The 19,750-nt window shown below is 49.0% G+C and overlaps 5 protein-coding genes across 5 annotated transcripts; 2 read left to right on the top strand and 3 right to left on the bottom strand.

Moving 5' to 3' along the window:
• Positions 1–156: 156 nt before the first annotated feature.
• Positions 157–1,302, bottom strand: N7482_000107 (uncharacterized protein; the record flags this gene model as incomplete). The annotated part of the gene is made up of 1 exon (XM_056682232.1): positions 157–1,302. The coding sequence occupies one exon, from the start codon at positions 1,300–1,302 to the stop codon at positions 157–159; it is 1,146 nt and encodes a 381-aa protein (XP_056545838.1).
• A 1,298-nt stretch (positions 1,303–2,600) lies between these two features.
• On the top strand, positions 2,601–4,071 carry N7482_000106 (uncharacterized protein; the record flags this gene model as incomplete). Its single annotated transcript, XM_056682231.1, has 6 exons — positions 2,601–2,640; positions 2,899–3,015; positions 3,081–3,112; positions 3,191–3,308; positions 3,366–3,562; positions 3,613–4,071. 6 exons carry the CDS (start codon positions 2,601–2,603, stop codon positions 4,069–4,071), a joined length of 963 nt encoding a protein of 320 aa, XP_056545837.1.
• A 2,171-nt stretch (positions 4,072–6,242) lies between these two features.
• N7482_000105 (uncharacterized protein) lies at positions 6,243–6,790 on the bottom strand (the record flags this gene model as incomplete). Its single annotated transcript, XM_056682230.1, has 2 exons — positions 6,243–6,498; positions 6,588–6,790. 2 exons carry the CDS (start codon positions 6,788–6,790, stop codon positions 6,243–6,245), a joined length of 459 nt encoding a protein of 152 aa, XP_056545836.1.
• An 872-nt stretch (positions 6,791–7,662) lies between these two features.
• N7482_000104 (uncharacterized protein) lies at positions 7,663–9,396 on the top strand (the record flags this gene model as incomplete). The annotated part of the gene is made up of 4 exons (XM_056682229.1): positions 7,663–8,002; positions 8,067–8,185; positions 8,243–8,327; positions 8,390–9,396. 4 exons carry the CDS (start codon positions 7,663–7,665, stop codon positions 9,394–9,396), a joined length of 1,551 nt encoding a protein of 516 aa, XP_056545835.1.
• A 652-nt stretch (positions 9,397–10,048) lies between these two features.
• N7482_000103 (DNA topoisomerase 2) lies at positions 10,049–15,297 on the bottom strand (the record flags this gene model as incomplete). Its single annotated transcript, XM_056682228.1, has 2 exons — positions 10,049–14,758; positions 14,824–15,297. 2 exons carry the CDS (start codon positions 15,295–15,297, stop codon positions 10,049–10,051), a joined length of 5,184 nt encoding a protein of 1,727 aa, XP_056545834.1.
• Positions 15,298–19,750: the final 4,453 nt, after the last annotated feature.

The following is a 19,750-nucleotide window of genomic DNA, read 5'->3' as shown; positions in this document are numbered from 1 at the left end:
TTATCTCATCATATGAGGCCTCCTTGAGTTCAAAGTGCAAGATCTTTATAACTCCTGGCAACTTTCTCAACACTTCCTGTCCCCAAACACCCACTCTCTTCCATCCCTTCTCCGGCTATATGGACACATGTCCCACCTGGCTCTCCCGGGGCTCCCTCAATCCATGTCATCACCACTGGGCTCATACTCACTCCCTTCACCATCTTCACTGTAGTCGTCGCTGTGCCCATCATTATCCACACCACGGTCAGAATCCTCCCTTAGATCCTCCTCCTCATCGTCAATCGGTTCTCCCACCTCCATCCATCGAAGATATAGCTCGCAAACTTCATCCGGTGGGATATCGAGTGATATATTGGCTACCTCTAAATTCCTCCAATCAATGTGATTGTAAGCCCTCTGCGCAGGTCTGACACGGTCACCCTGATATCTTAGACCTGGATTTTGCACGGGACGGTCATTGAGAGATTCCTTTGAAGGCCGCCATGTTATGGAGCCAACATAATAGCTGAGTTTACCGGGCCGCTCCTGTTCTTCATCGCGTATCCAGCGTTCCTGGCCCAGCACAGAACTGCCCGTCCAGTGGGAGATGGCGATGTCTTCCGGACAAGAAAAGAGGAGAACGCCGTCATCACGCGCAAAGTGCCATTTCTCCATGGCTTGCTGTGAAACCCAATCCACTTCATAGCTGCGCCGCTCCAGACTTTCAACGTCGAGGGTGAAGCTAGTCACGCTGGCCGGTAGAATCATATCCTTGCACCAGCTTGCTCCAATGTCGAGAGCTCTATCACTCTCCCAATTCCAGGTGTCGGTATACCGGAGAGTGACAGTAACAGACGTGGGGTGGAAATGTTGCATTTTGAATATTCCTTTAAAGGGGGCATGGAGTTCGCATTGTTGGGCAAAGATTCGGATGCGACCTCCATGGATATCACCATGCCGCTGATAAATCAGGTCGAGATATTGCTGCATCTTTTGGACTGTCATCTGTCGGCGGGGTGACCGCGTAGTCCATGCCAAGTAGAATGCATGCTCTGAGCCCATGAATGGCATGAACCACGCTTCCCGGTAGACCTTCTTGCATGTTCGCAGTAGCTCGGTCCAGGTTCGATGGCGGGTTTCATATCCTGGTCGCGTCGAATATCCTTCTTGGTCGAATGTCTCCGTAAAGTCTGGCGTGCTTGTCAGCGCCTGGGAAAAGATTTCATAGCGGATCTCGGGCGGTAAGACAGCGAAGAGGCTGCTTTGCGTTTGCTCGTCATATGATGTGAAACTTGTCGGGTTGACATTTGGTTGAGACATGGTGAAAGGGAAACTTCTATGAAGTGGATGGAGGGAGCCGTGAAGGGATGCTTGTTATGACTCTTTTCGACCCCACCGTGGCCGTAGGAAATGAGGCTGAAAACCCGGGCGATGCTGCCTGCTCGGGCCACACGCGGGCGGGGATCAGCCAACCAAATCACGCAGGGGAAGAAGGGGCTTTCGTCGGGGTCCTCTTTAGGAGTTGGTTGTTATTATATGGCGAGATTCTGGTTGGACCGGGGGATATTGCCGCTATTCTCTACTTCGGTGTGTAGTCGACTATTGGCCATTTAGTGAATACGGTGTGTGCATTGGCAGCGCCTGAGCCAGGTATCATTCTAGCCCTCATATCACTGGTCAGCTTATTTGAGCTTAATCGTCTTGGGAAATCGGTATTGACAAAGCCAGACAGAAGCGAAGAATAAGCAGTCTATCCGCAAGGAAAAGTGGGTTCCACCTGCCTCCACAGGGACCAGGAAGCATTATTGTAGTCGCCCGTAGAAGGGAGAGGCCCCAAGAAGGATTTAGCATCATGTTGTTTCCTCGCGTTCGGCCCTAGTGATTCCCCCGGATAAGATGATTGCGTGTCTCTTGCGCCACTTTCAATCAATCCTAACTATCTACAGTCTATGGCCCTGAGAATGTATGAACCACAAATAAGGCAGGAAAAAAAGAGATAGAGCAATGAGTACCTAGTAGTCGGTCTGTTGGTCCACTCATACCCAAGCTTTCTCCTGTAGATATGGTGGCTACTAAACTGTGGGTTGCATACTTTCAAGATTTGCCGGGAAAAATCCTATAGATGTGTTAATTTAGTTCATAAAAACGACACGAGAGCAGCTAGTAGTTCCAACCAATACCGTACTTTGGACATGCCCTGGCCAGGGAGAGATGGTAAAGTCCGCGGAGATTCATGGAAGTGCTCTAACAAGATAAGGGAAAAAGGCAGGGTAGGGAACAGCACCACAGCCAGCTCTTTTTGAGGGATTGCATGATCAAGGACCAATTCAAAGACCGATGGGAGAAACCGCCTTTCCTTTCCATTTCCAAGCTTTGAGTCCATGCGGTACTTGGTCAGCCCTTGACATCATCAGTTGTTGGTCGGCCGGAAACACTTGGCGCCCGCACATGACAGTCGGCAGTTGCATCACACCAAAACAATTCTGTTCCCTGCTCTTATCGCTCCTTTTTTCTACTACTCCTCTCCCCACCATTCCAACGCTGCTCCTGAAGCTTCAGCTTCCTCCCCTGCCTTTGTTCCCTGACAGTGATCTTCTTTCTCATCTCCTGAATTTGCCATGGCCGACTCTGGTGACGTGAGCTACCCGAACCCGGGCAGTAAGGTACGTTCCAGAACAACCGACTCCTCCCGTCTGCTGCTGTAGCGTGATGCTGACCCAGCCCATTTCTTGCAGTAACTTCCTTCCCCTAATTCCTCATACTCCGACCGCTCCCCGAAATGACGGCGACTGACCCTGGATTCTGCTGGGTTTAGACCTTCGCGATGTTGTGACAAAGGGTAATGGGTGCCCTCCACTGGGTGTACCTGGAATCGCTTTCCTCAGACCATATCCGTCTAATATTTGCTTTTTTCAGGCCCCGTCATCGATAACATCAAGTCTGAGGCTTCCAAGACCTCCGATGAGTTCCGCGACCTGAAGAACGCCCGGGTCACTCCTTCGACCACCACTACCAATGGCCAGCCGTTGACCCGTACGTGCCGTCTAATTGAGGTAGTGCATATGATATGGGTGGAATAGACGCTGATGCACAGATAGACTACCACTCGCTGCTGTACAGCCTTCTGAGCGTGAGTTCTATCGATTCCCATTTGAGTCGTGATCCCCTTGTGGTTTTGCTGACCCCTCCTTTTTTTTTTTGTTGACAGTGGGAACAACCGCGCGCGACCGCCGTTTCCTATGCCAGCGTGATCGGTTTCATTTTTGCCGCCCGTTATCTGCCTCTTCTCCGCTGGGCCTTCAAGTTCCTGTATATGTCGCTGGGATGTGAGTTGGTCGCGTGACCCGTGGTACTTGGCGCGAAACCACTGACCCGCGTTGTAGTGACCGCCGCCTTTGAAATTGCCGGTCAGGTCATCCTCAAGCAGGGCATTGCCAGCTCTTTCCGTCCTCGCCGCTACTATACCATCCCTAAAGAGACCCACGAGGCTATTCTGGAGGACCTTTCGCAGCTGCTGGACTTCTTCCTGATTGAATTCCAGCGCATTCTTTTTGCCGAGAATGTCGTCCACACTGTTGCCGTATGTTCCCCTGCGACCTGAATAGAAGGAAGACCCTGATCAATTTCTAGGCCTTCACTGCTGCCTTCACTTGCTACTGGCTCGTCCGCTTCGTTCCGCTCTGGGGCCTGGCCGTGATTTCCGTGACCGTCGCCTACCTTGGACCCCTCGTGTACATCAGCAACCGTGAAATCATTGATGAGCAGATTGCCAACCTTCAAGAGATCGTCAGCTCGCAGACCAACCAGCTGAAGGACCTTGCCGGTGAGCGCACTTCCCACGCCACCGGTGTCATGAAGCAGTATGTCGGCGAGTACAGCCACAAGGCCCAGGAGTACATTGGCCGCCGGTCCGCATCCCCCGAGATGACCAAGGCTCCGGCCCCTGTGAAGACCGAGGCTGCGCCAGAACCCACAATTAAGACCGAGGACTTCCCTGAAGCCCCCAAGATTGAGCCCGTTGCGCAGTTGGTGGAGTCGGCGGAGCCCGCACCCGCAGTCGTGGAGAAGGAGCCCCTTCTGGCGCTCTAAATGAGCAAGTGCCACTATTCTCGGGCCTGGACGCTTGTCAACTACACCCAATTCGACGAGAACTGAAATATGGACTATGCTTCGGATGATTGATTTCTTTCTCCCCGGATATGTTTTGAAGGCACGCAGGATTGATGGCGGAGTCCTTCCATTTGCTCTCCGGGTTAACGCTGGGATGGATTGTATACTGGGCTCCAGCACTATTCTCGTACCGATGACGACACACCAAAAACTACGTGGAAACGCCCAGACGCTGAATTGATGTTCACGTCTCGCGTCTGTCCTTTTCTTTACTTCGTTTCTTCCCCTTGTACCTGCTTAACCCCCATTTTGTTGATCCTGTCTTCTTCCACATCCCCCTGTTAACTTCGTTTCGGGTTCATATTTTTTTTAATGCAACTGTGCTATCATAAATTCATGACTCTTGACGTTTGGCCGGGTCCCCCTTAGACCCGGAGCCCTTTCGCTCTCAACCCGATTTTGATGTAACATTCCGGTCCTGGAGTGCCCTGGCAAGCACCCTTGAGGTCTAGACCATTGTGCCCTGTACAAGGCCCGATGCTCATTTAATAACAATGAGAGCCCTCGGTCGTGTGCCAAAATGGCCAATGGGTGGTAAATCGATGCGCTGGAACATCGACTCAACCCGCTTGGGCAGTTGTTGTCTTCGGGGCCTGCCAGCGGCCTCGCGCATAGGCCCCGTAGTGCTTCGCGCTCCCGCATGAGTAACCGGCCTCTACGCCGTGCGAGGCGGCCGTTAAGTTTCATCCCGGTCTGCCAGGCCTCTAATTCCCCGCATCGCGGTCTGGGCCGGCTGGTGGTTAATCTGCTGTCCTCTTCTGGCCATCTTCCTTGCCGAGAGCGAGACTCGTCTTTTCTGGGGTTGATCGGGACTTTGGCCCCCTCTTCGGTCAGTTGTGGGCTGTTTCTCGACATTTCAGGTGCTTTGCGGTGGCAGTTGTGGTATCGAGTCTCGGCGTACTTTATTTCGTGCTGATATGACGTTGATACTACTATGATTCCGGTCGATTCATGCGAGGGGTTATATGCGAGCTGTGGCTTCGAACCAGAGGTAAAGAATATGGCCCCGTGCTTGTCCCGAGAAGTGATATTTGAGACCTCTCCGATCCCGGGTCCAAATATGAGTATGAGCCTGGGGGTAGTCAAGACTGGGACCCCCCAAGGCGAGCCCTTTGTAGCAAGGATCCCAAATGAGACCTCCCACTTTCATCCCCCTTTTCCAGAAGCCAAGTAGAACAGAGACCCTCCATCGCAAGGAACGACCGATACTCAGGTTTACCGCTGTTTGAGATCCGACATACCAGCCACCATGACCGTGCTGTCTTAGACATTGAGATCCCAGCCTGCCTTAGTCTCAGACTCGTACCATTGGGCTGCAGACCGAATAGAGGACAGCCCTAGCACTTCTGTCAGCATGGATGGCCTGGTCTGGAGAAATCTAATTGTGAAGATTACCTGGAAGGAGACACCCCGCTTTAGCTTCAGCAATATGGTATGGCCGTGCCTCTAGAAGACTTCTTCATGCGTCCTGTCCCCCATGATGCTTGCATCATGTATGCGGTGTGCTGGGAATGCCACCGCGTGTATCATGTATTGGTGGAATGCTCCACAATGTGTCTGTCGGAAAAATGTACCCACGCATGCATGATGGAAGTATACGGCCGAGGTCTTAGAGAATGGGCTGAAGCGGAGAGTCAGTGTGGCCTGCTGGGATCGACAACCTGAGCCCGAAACAGAAATGGAAGAGGGAGGTGTATAACCGCCAACATGTAGGACCTCTGCAGAGAAGCATGCATGGAAGGTTCTCTGGTGTTTCCTGCCGGTGTTGTGTCCAGTGGGAGATCCACGGTGGTTCAGATTTGATACAGGGACTGAAAGGGCCGTCACCTCGGATATGTCTTGAGGCTTTATGGATAGGCGCTGACGGTAGCCGAGACGGATGTCTTTCCTGTAGGTATAGCTGTTTCACTGAAATGGACAGGGGATCAAACCCAGACGGAGTCAATTGGACGGAGATGTCTATGAGAGCCGGAGTCGCATTGCATTTCTCTTTATGCTTTGGTCCCTACATGGACGAGTATCTTTGATCGGGTCCAACATTTTATCTCAGTTTCTGCATAGCTTTCACAGCAGAGCCGAGAAACTCAGAGTCAACTGCCAGCAGGCCATGCCGCCTCCCGTCCAGGAAAGAAGTCCCTCTGCAGCTTGCCGCGGGCCTCTGGCCTCTTTGATGCCCGTAGGCTCGTATCGTTGAGCGGCCCCATGAAAGACCACTGATTGGTGCTCAGATCGCCCTCTAAATTCTCCGGTTGTTCCATCGGCCTGTTGACAGTCTGACTGGCGTCAAGGGTGACGATCAACGTGCCGAACTCCATATATTTCATAGGACTTGCAGCGAAGCGGGCGCTCGGGGATGGGATCTAAGGTGGCGTGGGAGAAGTAAGGCTAAACCCTAATCATGTAACGAGGGTAGATGTTTGACTATACCGCCATACCGGTGACTGCCACCGTTGCCTGTTTGCATGCGTCGATGATCTGGAGCGGCCTCACCTCTGCCTATCAGCGAGACAGGATATCCACATGGTCCCAGAGGAAGCACTGCAGACCAGTCGTTGGATTCCTCTGTCTTCTGGGCTTTCACAACTTGGGTGCCCACAGCGGTAGTGCAACCGGCGAGGCCCTCGAAGCTTGGAGACATGGGTTCTATACTTCCGTGCCTCTGACGCTGACCCCCGGCCTGTCCCTCCAGGGGCTTCAATAACGGTCAGAGATGACAACATGGACACTGCAGGTCAGTCCAGATTGAAGATCTTCGCGAGAGGGGAACGGGCCTTATTGTTCGGGGCTTCTGCCCATCTCGCATCCGGCTTTGTGGAGAGCGACAAACAGGCCCGAGCCCGGGGAGACTCATCCGACTTCACCGGCCTCGTGATGCCCCGCGAGGAACCGGTGAAGGTGAAGAGGATCCATCCCCGAGGAAGCCACGATGCACCCGTAAGATACGTGCCAATTCGAGTGAGCGTGGTTGTTTTGGTTAACTTTTGGTTGACCTTTGGCGGTTGCATGAATTACACCGCTACGTGCTGCTTCTTTTAATGCGTCGCCATTTTCTTCCAACTGTCCTCTATCTGCTCTTCTCTATTGTCTGTTCCCAATCATCATTCCAACTCATCACGCCACTGGCTGTATACTTGCCCAAACAGGTAAACTTAAGCTGTAATCACGCTCCGATTTGGTAAAACCAAAAAAAGACGAGAAATCAAACCGCCTGGAACAAACATCTGAACAAAGCCTGGCACTGTCTCGCTTGATGCTTCAGCCACGATTGAGGGTGGACATTCAGGTTTCGCTTCTCAAAGCTTCTGGAAAACGTCTTTTGTTCCAACACTAGAATTGCTAGATCTGCTTTGCCTGCTTCTCCTTCTACTAACTTTTACCTTTACTTCTACTTTGGGCCGAGCTGCTTCTACCCTCCCCCTTGTCGTCGTTCTCTCCATCCTCCCATCCGTCGAATACCTCTCCTTCCCTTGTCAATTGGCTTGGGGAATCCGAACCTCGTACCTTTTATTCATGGGCTCCATTCGCGACCTCCTTAATCCGCTCCCCGGGGTAACCTCGGGCCTTTTCGGGCCTATCATGTCCAGCATACGGCCAGCAACGAGCAGTCCGACGTCTTCAGAGCGCCCGAGAAGATCGAAGATAGCCAAAGATGGTGCTGTATTTCGCCCTGGACCTGTCCAAGGGGAGCTTCGCTATCCCCCATGTGAGCAGCGCGATCAGCTGCTGGAGGAGGAGCATCGCAAAGCCGATTTGAAGCCCTTCGGGAATATTGCCGAGTTCCCACGCCACATCCCCTATCAGAGTGACAAGAAGTCCTTTCACGAAAAGACTGGACGGGATAGCTTCCATGGTTAGTCAATACCGAAATTGGCTGTCCTATCCTTTGCCTAGGACTAATGATTGATTCTCGATAGTGTTCCAATACACTTTCCAGAGGAAGGGTGTGGATGTGGAGCCGTGGACCATAACGTGGGACTACAACATTGGGCTTGTCCGCACGACTCACCTGTTCAAATGCATGGGCTATTCCAAGGTATGCTTCCTGTCAAAACTGGTTGGGTGTGCATAATATCTGATTTTATCATGATAGACCACCCCCGGCAAGGTATTGAATTCCAATACTGGTTTGCGCGAGATCAGTCACAGCATCACCGGGGGAGCGCTTGCAGCTCAAGGTAAGACTGGAGGATGTTCCGCATATACCCTTACGTATCCACATTGACTGTTGTTTACTTAGGATACTGGATGCCCTTCGAGGCCGCCAAAGCCGTTGCCACCACGTTCTGCTGGGAGATCCGCTACCTGTTGACGCCGCTGTTCGGAACCGACTTTCCGGGGATGTGCATCCCCCCATCAGACCGAGGCCGCTTCGCTCGTATGGTCATAGACCCTGCTATCTTGAATAGAGCAGCGGAGACTGCACACTACTACCGTTCCCTCGAGCGCCTGGAACGTCCCCTGAGTCACGACAATGTTTCCACGAGCTCTTGCCATTCCCAGGATCCGGGAAACAAAGGAGGATATCCGACGCAACAAGTTCCGCCACATCCTCAAATGCCCCCAAAGCTGCAGCGGCGCAGCTATGCTGATAGTATCAGCAGTGCTCGAGGTTCGTCCTCAGAGCCCTACTGCGGCTCGCCTCAAAGTCCGACATACAGAGGCTTCCTTCCTATCAACAGGCCTCCCAGCTCGCATCCAACCCCTCGTTCGCCATATGATTTCCTCAAAGAAGCGACCGAGTTACGAAAGAGCGGACTGCTGGAAAAGAATGATGGGAGTGACTCGGAAACCGACTTATCGTTGACGCCCTGTTCAGATCTTCGCCAGACGTCGATCTTTCCGCCACTCTATGAGGGTGAGCGTGTTTCTGCGGATACAGAATCGGAGATTAACGAGTCTGACATATCTTCCTCTGGGGAAGGTTCTATGTCCGACAATGTAGATGACGAGGAATACTGCGAGACCGGCTCCAAGAGTCTGCCTAGCATTGAACTCACCCATGGCAAGCCTAAACCCAAGAAGAATTCCTCCCGCTCGGCCAAGGTCAAAAATGGCGAGCGAACCCCAGCTTCCGGCCATTTTGCCAAAGAGGTCAAAGCAGCCCATGCCTTGCTCCATTTACACATGCAGAGGGCTTCATTCAAGGATGCTGATGGCGACGAGACGATGGGGGAGCCAATTCTTGGCCCTCTATTCGGATGCCTTGTGCCGGAAGACCGCAAAAGACGCCGTGCCTCTCTGTGATAAGAATTAACAGCCTCGGATGTGAGGCTAGCGGATGTTTCTGGCGGGCAATATTGACCTTTTCTATCACATGCATCAAGATGGTTCCTAGGTTAGACTGGGTGGGCATTGCTAGGGAAATGGTTGTGGAAATCTGGATTTGGATCTAAAGTCTGTTCCGTTGCCATTTTGAATGTGCTTCTCGGTGGACTTTAGTCGAAGAGGTCAATAGGGACTTTTTCTCATGAATAAGAAAGCTTCGCCGGCCGAATAGTTTTTGACCAATATTGGCTCGAAGAGCGTAGTGCATGATGGCCAAAAAAGTCAATAAGAGCTAACTTGGCAAATTTTAATAATTTTTGGTATCCAGGCTGCCCAAAGAGGTACGAGCAAAAAGGAGGAACCTAGGGAAGAGGTCTTTGTCCGGGGTATAGATAGATGAATTAGAACAGGAGGCAAGATATAGTATTTAAAGTCTAAAAACTCAAGGATACAAACTATCAAAGTTCGCATCTTAGCACACCCTGGCCGGCTCTGTCCGATCACAACAGAAGAGATGTGCAGTGAAAACATAAAAGAATCAAGGAAAAATGGTTCGAGAAAATAAATAAAAAGGCCAGATCGAATCTCTGCAAAGGGAAAGAATACACCTCAACGCCCAAGTAGGTGCTATTTAGTCACTCTCATCCTCCTCAAAATCATCAGCGGACACCTCATCTTCGCTATCATCCTCGATCACATAGCTCCTCTTAGCCGATGCAGCGGTGCGACGAGACGGACGACTGGCAGCAGCGCGGCGAGGCGCAGGCTCATCATCAGAGAGGTCCACCTTGCCAGCTGGAGAATCCAAAATATCGTTGGCCATGGCATCGATGTCATCTTCTGAGAAGTCATCCGCAGGTTTCTTCTTGGTGGTCTTGGCTTGTTTAGAGGCATAGGCCTTGGCTGCCGGAGAGAGAGCAGCTGGACCAGCAGGCTTTGCGGCATCCTTCTTTGGGCGACCACGAGACTTGGGAGCGGAAGTAGCAGCCTTGGTCTTGGGCGCAGCCTTCGCTTTCGTGGCAGGCTTGACAGGGGAATCTTCCTCATCATCTTCATCATCCTCGATTCTTGACACGTCCTTAGGCTTGACCAGAAGTGAGCGGCGCGGGGACTTCTGCGGCACAAGCTTGCTGTAGTCAGTCTCATCGGCGTCAAAATCGCTTATCTTGGACTTGGCTGGCGCCATGAGACTGGCACTGCTGCCGGCACGAGAACGCTCCGAGATGAGCGGTCGAGTATTCGAGTCATCGTCACCAATACCTCTCACCATCTGGCTGACGTCTCCCAGAAGATCATCGCCATTGTCGCTGTCCGAGTCGCTGAGTGCGGTGTACTTGACAGGCTTGCGAGCGCGGCTATTCGAGGCAGCATTCTTGGAGGAGGCCTCAGTCTTTGCAATCTCAAGGAAGTCATCACCGGAATCTTCAGCGGGCTTTGCCTTGGGCTTGGGACCACGTTTCGCTGCCGGCTTCGTCTTCGGAGCAGGTTCGTTTTTAACGAGATCCATAGGATCAGCGGCAGGCTGTGCTGACGCGCGGGAAGAGCTGTTTGCGGGCACGTCTTCAATGTCGATATCGTGGTCTTCTTCCTTGGCCTTGGGCTTTGGTTTTGGCTTGGCTGCGCCACGACTCTTCGTGGGAAGGACTTCCATGTCAAAGTCAAAATCATCATCTGAATCGCCAGCTCCGTCGATCGTTGGAGTAGGCGCCTTGGCCGATGTATTGTTAAGGAAATTAGCCAGGCTGTTGACCGGCTGTTCCTTTTTCTTGGCCGCAGCCGTCTTCTTGGATTTCGGTGCTGCAAAGTCTTCGTCGTCGGGATCGTCCCCAGTCGCAGCCTTACGTTTACGCGAGGCTGCGGTGGCGCGACCTGCGCCAGTCATGAGTTTAGACGAAGCCCGGCGGCCCATATTCTGCACCTTACGCAAACGGCGGGCTTCATCTTCCAGCTGGAAGCGCCACTCGTTGATGAAATCGTCCAGGTCTTTCTTCCAGATGTCCTCCTTGGACAGCTTGATCAGAGCGTCGACTTCCATCTCACGGTCACCGATTTGGTGACGGAGCTTCTCCACACGCTCCTGGGTCAGCGACCACATCGGCATACCAAGAAGGTAGTCATAGGAGCTGGACAACACTTCGATTTGCTTGTCGTCAGCCTCTTCGCCTTCCTCAACCACGGGTTCATCCTCGCCCATTTTAGAGGCGTCGGCAACCTTGGCAATCGGCTTGAAACCCTTTTGCTTTAGCTCAGCAATCAGTACAGTCTTCTTCTTCTTAGAGATGACCAGGGAGCCGTCAATGATCATTTGAATGAAGCGGGCTTGATTGCTCAGCTTCTCCAGCTCCTTCTGAAGCTCGGACAGCTGATGCTGCTTGCGCCGTTCATAATACTTGAGCCGCACGGTGAAGAACTCCTTGAGAATGTCATCGACAGTGGCATACTTCGTGATGCGACCCTCGGGGTCGAAGGCAACCAGGTTGGTCGTCGCAATGGTCTTGGAAAGCTTGAACTTCTCCTCCAAACCCTCGGACACGGACGCCTTCATATTCTTCTCGTCAAGCTGAATCACGAAATGGACCTTGTTGTGAGTGTTGTAGTCCTTATAGTCCTTGATAAAGGAAGGCACCTTCTCGGCCTTGATGATATCCTCCAGTTTGTCCTTGAAGTCCTGAGTCCAGGTACGGATAGGCAATTCGGTAATCTCAACCTCCTTGTCTCCCGTCTCCTTGATGATTCCGCTGAACTTGTAGCGATCTCCGCCTATTGCGACAACCTCACCAGTGAACCCACGGAACCAGGGCTGCATCGGCACAACCTCCTCGCCATCCATCAGACGATTCAGATTGGCCACAATATCCTCGGGATTGTAATTAGGAATAGAAGAACTCCATCCCGTTCCAATACCATCCGCACCGTTGATCAAAATCATGGGGACCACAGGCATATAGGTTTCGGGCTCAATCTTCTTGCCATCATCCTCGTTGTAAGTCAGCAGCGGCTCATCGGCTGGGTGGAACACCCTCCGAGCGAAGGGCGACAACCGAGTGTAGATGTAACGAGCACTGGCACAGTCGCCGCCGCCTTGAAGTCGACTACCGAAATTACCACTAGGCTCTAGCGTGTTGATATTGTTGGAGCCGACGAAAGTCTGAGCCAAACCGACAATGGTCTGTTGAAGCGAGCTCTCACCGTGGTGGTAGCCGGTCATCCCGGACACAAGACCTGCCAGCTCGACAACCTTCATATCCTTCTTCAGATTACGACGGAAACAAGCATACAAAACTTTGCGCTGACCTGGCTTCAGACCATCGACCACGGAAGGGATGGAACGCATATTGTCGGCCATACTGAACAGAATCAGCTCCTTGTTGATGAAGTCCGTGTAGGAGATCTTTGACATGGAATGGTCGAGGTATGTGCCGGGCTTGAATTGACGCAGCCACTCCTTTCGCTCATCGGCCTTCTTCTTCGAGAAGGCAAGTTCAATGAGCTCTGCCTCGCCATCCTGCATGGTGTGGAACTCCTTGAGATGGCGATCAAGATCGCGGAAGTAGATTTGGGCATCCTCTGTGGAACTGGTTCCCAGACCCTTATAGTACTTGTGCTCCCATCCGCGCTCCTCCTTGTGCTCCTCTTTCCACGCTTCATATTCGGGCATGGTGAAAAAGGATCGTGATTTGGTCGGATTTTTTGGGTCACCCTTCCAGACCTTGATGATGGGGGTAATGAATTCGATGAGGAACTCAGGAATTTTCAGTAAGCTGGGGAATTGCGCCTGAAGGAAGTTGATGAGTAGACCCTTGATGTGACTACCGTCATGATCCTGATCAGTCATGATCATGAGATGGCCATACCGAAGGCCCTTGGTCTCAGAGTACTCCTTCTTGTGTTGTAGACCAATGAAGTTCTTGATGTTCTGGATCTCTTGATTTTTGGATATTTGATCAAAAGATGCATCACGGACGTTGAGCAGCTTTCCACGCAAAGGGAAAACGCCAAAAAGATCGGGACCAACAACAGAACGTCCAGCCATGGCCAAACCCTTGGCGGAGTCACCCTCGGTCAGAATCAAAGTACAGTGATGACCGTCCCGGGTTCCAGCCTTGTTAGCCTCCACCAGCTTGGGGTTGTTCATGCGAGTGCGACGCCCAACATCCCCCTTCTTCAAAATCTGGTCTGCCTTCTGTGCGGCAAAATGCAGGATATTGTTCATGACATCAGTCTTGAGGACCTTCTTGTAGAAATCTTCCTCGAGAATACACTTGCTGCCAAACTGGCTAGTCTTTGTAGTCAACTGGTCCTTGGTCTGGGAATTGAAGGCCGGGTTGACAATGAGAGCGTTCACGAAAATGAAGATGTGGTTACGGATCTGGGCTGGTTTCAGAGTGGCACCGGTCTTGTTCTTCTTCTTCACCTGGTCAGCCAAACGATTACAGATCTGATCGGCGATGTAGTTGACATGAGTACCGCCAGAGGTGGTGGCGATGGAGTTGACGAACGAGACCTGTTGGAAAGCACCGTCCGAGACTGCAAAACCAATCTCCCACCGGGGATCAGGGCTGCAAGTGATGATCTCATCCTTCGCGGCAGGACCCTCGTCACCACGCTCCTTGCGGATGGCCTTGGTGTACATCTCCATGTACTTCCGGAAGTTCCGAATGGGAATGCGGCTGCCGTTGAGCTTAACGGCAACGCCTGATGTACCCGCCAAATCGTAGATACGGCGCTTCGCAAGGGCCTCGAAATCATCGTCGATACCATCCATACCGAATTTGGCAAAATCGGGCTTGAATGTGACCTTGGTGTAGTCATCACCTTTGGCATCGGTGATCTTTGCCTTGCCCATCTTAGTCATGTTTTCCGTCCAAGTTTGTCTGTACTTCTTCTTCTGGCGCGAATCTTGAGTCTCAATGGAGAATTCGGTGGAAAACACATTACAGAGCTTAGCACCGAAACCATTTCGACCACCGGTGACCTTCGCTTGAGCATCATCATAGTTGGACGAGGTGAGCAGGTGACCGAAAATGAGCTCTGGAACGTAAATCTTCTCCTTAGAGTGGATTTCAATGGGAATACCACGTCCGTTGTTCCACACACTGATCTCGCCCTCCTCGCGGCTGATTGTCACCCGAATCTCGCTCATGTTCTTGTCGTTCTGCTTGTTGTCGGCGGCATTGACCATGATTTCGTCGAAAATTTTGTAAAGACCGGGAACGTAGGAGACGGGGCGGAACTCCATTAACTCGGATTCGGAGTTGTAAACCCACATCGGCTGAGTGGTGCGTTCAATCGAACCAATGTATGTATCGGGACGTTTGACAATGTGTTCAAGTTGCGTAAGCTAAGGGAATCATCGTCAGTAACCTCGCCCGTAACATCGGCAACATTTCTTCGCGCGCTACTCACTTTCTGGTATTTCTCTGATGCGTTGCCCTTCTCCTTAGGCGTCTCGGAGGAAGCATCACCTCCGAAAGACTCATTCTCCACATCAGCGAGAGGCTTCGAGCCGGCCCTCTTGGGCGCGGCAGTCTTCTTCGCCTTGGGAGGAGTGTGCGAGAGCAGCGAGTCTTCATCAGCGGACATTTGGACGTCAGACATCTCTCCTTCACTGTCAGCCTGGGCCTTCTTCTTTGCCGCAGCTGACTTGGGCTTGGGCTTGAGTGTGGTCTGGGTAGTCTTTTTGGCCGCAGGTTTGGCAGTCGCAGCTTTCTTGGGAGCAGCCTTGGCCTTGGCTTTCTGTGAAGACGCGAAGGAGTCAGTAGCTTCCACCAAAGTGAGAGGGGCAGAACGAACCGGTGCCGGCTTTTCGGGTACGAAGTCAGAGCTGCCACCATCGCTGATGTTAAAGATCGAGTCGTCATCCATGATGGAGTCGTCCATGGCGAATGAGAGTCGGCGGGTTGGCGCTGAAAAACCGAGAAGACCGGTTTCAGGCCCGAAAGTAAACGAATGACAGGATCAGTGAGGTCGGGAAGAAAATGAGACTTGGTGCCGAGTTGGTCAGAAGCCCAGCATGGCGGTGCTGGGAGGGAATGATGAAGGAGGGGACGGCTTCGATTCTTTAACGCTTTGTTTTCAAACGAGAAACGCGACTGCCAGCGCAACTAGGGCGGTGAGTGCTGTGGCCACTCGGATCATTATTCTTCCCCACCGCCCGTGCCGCCCGCAATCCAAAAAGGCAATTCCCAAACAAACGGTCGCAAGCGGTCAAGCGCGCCCCCAATAATCATCAGCACATTCAAGGCAGGTGCGAACCTGCCAAGATGACTTCGACAACTATCGTATGAACCGGCATCTCGATTTGGCGCAGCCAGTTGTACTTGTGGCTCTATCACTCTTCGTCACATATTTAACGCCGTAGTAAGGCCAAATTGATATATGGTGGGGGTGTCCTCGCGTGGGTGGCCGGGATATAAATAGAACTAGTCTGAATAGCCCTCCGCTGTCTCCCGAGTAAAGCATCCGTCAATTGACAAAAACTAATAGGCACCGTGAAGAGTTTTCATTCGAAGTATCACCCCTAGGTTGATAAACAGACCTGACCTGCTAGCAGGTTCTGAGATATCGGCAATGGCAGGTAGCGACTAAATGAGAGGCAATACATAAGCCTAGCGAGGCAGGACTAAGTAGTTGCTTGTACGATGAGCTCTGAAGGTACAATCTCTTGTGCCCATTACATCACAATCCACCACGGAAACACCAAGCTGGGCGAGTGTAATGCGTAGATAACTCTGAATGATAACCAAGTGCGTTCCAACATCTGTAGGTGTATGTACTTCACGGAGTAATTGTACTCTGTTCCGCCCCAACTGCTTCAGCTAGGTCCAGTCGTAGCAGATGATGATCAAGGTTGGATGGGTACTGAGCATTGTTTTATGGCAACTTTACTCAGAGTACTCCCCACATTTTGTAGACAAGCACTTGACCAGCAAGTGACCTTATAGCACATCGCGTCTTCTAGCTACACCCCGATCGATGGAGCGAGAGGTAGGCATGTAATAGCGCGCTGTAGGCGTGCAGCTCTTCTTCGCTAGCCCTTGCATGTCGCCCAATTCGGAGAATAAGATCGGACAAGTGTGACGCTCCACTGGAGAGAACATACAAAACAGGAGATCTCTTCGACGCCGAAGTTGAACACGCACATCGTATACCTAAAAATACATAATGGGGTGGGGGAGCAGCTTCTAGGCCCAACGGCTGACCACTATCTTTTTAACTCGGTAATCCATGATAGCAATCCTGAGAGCGATCAATTACCTATGGCCCACTGTTGACGCCTCGGAGGTTAATCTCGGCGACGGACCGCATAGACCAGCGGATAGATCCACCAAGAAAGGGGAGAGCGTCCCGTCACCGGCCTCTCAGGAAACTAGGCACCGACGGAGGCAGGGAAGTGTGGTACAGAACTTCGGTCACTGGGGCCCCACTGAGCCCTTAGTAGGGTGCGACGGTCAATGCTCAGCAGGGCGCCCCCTATATTCGATTATGTAAGCTCGGTAATGGTATGAAATATGTGGTATCTATGCAGTTATATTCCTGAATTAGCCCTGTTTTGTTTACCCGGTATTTAGTTCTTACCATCTCCTATAAACGTTTTACTAGTTTTCTACTACTTACCTACTAGTTAACCCTCTCCTACAGCATTATAGCGCAATACGTATCGACTTAGTAGCAGCATCGATCTACTAAGATTTCAGATCTTATTAATACTGCGCCTTTTTCTCTTAAGCAGGATCCTCTACGGGAGGTTAACGTAGAACTTTTTAATTCAACTGATGATCGTATCTTCTATAAGCGCAATATATCTTAGGTAAATATATATCTTAACTATAACGTAAAGCTTTTACTAGTATATAACTAGTACCTAACTAGTAGATTTTCTAGCATAACGAGTATATAGTAACTCCGTTGATAGATACGACCCGAGATACAATTTCTGCTACAGAAATCGACTTTATACCGCTACTCCTAGAGTATCTAAGTACTTATCTAGCTAGGTATATATATATAGTAAATCTCCGCTATATAATATTAGCAGAGAAGAAGGAAACGCTCGGCGTAGTAAGTTAATATCTTTACTAGTCGAGTACTAGTTATTTACTAATATCCTACTAGGTCTAATACTCTCGCTTACGCGATAGTTTATTAAAGGTCATTTTCTACTCATTTCTCGGCTATAACGTTCAAAAACAAGGATATATATACTCTAGGATTAAGTATTATGAATACCTTAATAGCTATCTTAAGACTATATAGCATTTAGTAATCGATAGTGATCTAGTCGGCAAGATTTTTACATTTAGACAGCAAAATAAGTAGTTATATCAGTTTAGACAGCGCCAGCGAGCTTCTATAGCGTAAGTAATTACTTCTACTAGTACTTAACTAGTATCTAATAAGTATTTAGGATATACGAAGCTCTTTAATAGAGATTTCGAGACTAAAAAGTATATATAAGCGCTAACGTAACCTATAAGCTTATATATAGTAAATATCCCTACCCGGTAAGCCCGATAAAATACTAAACTAGTAGATTACTAGTAACTAACTAGTTAGTAGAGTATCGCTAGTTAAGATCTTCTATATATTATATACATCAATACTATAAAAGATAATCGTCCGTAGCATTTCTATAACAGTCTAATAGCTAGACAGTCTACTCTTAATATATCTCTTCTAAGATACCTTATTAATAAAGGCCTTTCTAAAGAGATTATAGAGTTATATAATTTAATCTATTAAATAAATAGTCGGGCAGTAAAATACGGTAAGACCTTCAATTTTACTAGTATATTACTAGTTACTAACTAATAAAAAGATACTATTTACCCCTAGGGGCGTAGTAAAATCATTAAATAATTCCTAGGTTATTAAGTACGATTTCGAACGTTTATTCTACTCGATTTAGAAAGGTATCTATACGCTATTTTCTACTCTCGTAGAATTCATAATTACCCGCTACCGCTACCTAACCGGCTACTATACGAGCTTATCTAAGAGATTTCAAATCTACTTATTCATATATAAACACCTAATATAATACTTAGTATATATATATTATACTAGTACCTTACTAGTAGCTAACTAGTATTAGGTATCTTCCTTCGTAGTAACGAGCTTCGAATATTTTACCGCTAATATAGCAGTAAAACACTATCGGGACTATACTAAAGCTTTACTAATACTAAGCGGTTCTCTATAATTATTATAAAATAACGAGCGCTAGTATATCTATATAGTAGATAGCTTTTAGGGATTTATCATAAAATAGAACGAGATCTAACCTTAAAGGTAAGTCTATTAAACTAGTAACTTACTAGTAAGCTACTAATAAAACTCTTAGGCCTATATATACGATATTACAGAAAATGATTATAGTACCTTTATATTTTATATACTTAATAAATAGCTTTAATATCTCGCCTCTCTCGAATCCTTCGAAGTTAATATATTATATAAACGAGTAAAAGGTATCTTTAACGAGGTGATATTTATAAGATTTATCCTAGAGCATAGAAAAGGTAAGCTTAGTTAATAAAGATACTAGGTAGATACTAGTAACTAACTAGTTCTCCCTAGTCATAACTTTACTTCGAGTATTTACCGACTAAGAGACCACTAAAGGATATAAATTTCTCTTTACCCGGACCTTTAACCTTATTAAAAAATATATAGGCTATAATATTAAGTTTCACTATCTATATAGTAGTAGGATAAAGTTAATCGTCTACGATATATACCTAAAGCAGATAATAGGTAAGTTTCTAATATTCTTACTAGTCTACTACTAGTAACTAACTAGTAATAGGGCTTAGAAGAGTGCTTTAAAATACTAGTCGTTAAGATCTAGGCTAGAGATAGTATACTATAAATATCCTTATATTCTATAAGATCTATTTCACTCGTATAGTCTATAAATTAATACCAGAGAGCGGAGATCCTAATAATATAATATACTACGAAGCACAAAGTCGACTACTAGCTTTAATAGAATATTAGACTAAAGCTAATTATATAAAACTAACAGACCTAATTAAAGATAAAGATCTAAATTACTAGTATTTAACTAGTTACTTACTAGTATTATTTAGAATATAATCCCGATCTTACTAGATAGGTTAACTATAAGTAAATTAATATAATTATAGCTAGTCTTTATAACGCTTACTTACTAATACAGTCTAAGTTCTTTAAAGAAGCGAGACGATATATAAACGCTATAGAGCAGAGTTACTATAAATCCTATTATATAGATACCTAGGACTCTTTACTTTAAGCGGTTCTAAAGTAGGTCAGGCTACTAGTAGAATACTAGTTACTAACTAGTATTAGG

The sequence above is a fragment of the Penicillium canariense genome (assembly GCF_028826845.1).
Source record: "Penicillium canariense strain IBT 26290 chromosome Unknown utg000001l_segment0_segment0, whole genome shotgun sequence".
In the NCBI taxonomy this organism is placed as follows: domain Eukaryota; kingdom Fungi; phylum Ascomycota; class Eurotiomycetes; order Eurotiales; family Aspergillaceae; genus Penicillium; species Penicillium canariense.
Note: the sequence above shows the minus strand (reverse complement) of the source record. Positions and strands in the feature narration are given on the sequence as shown.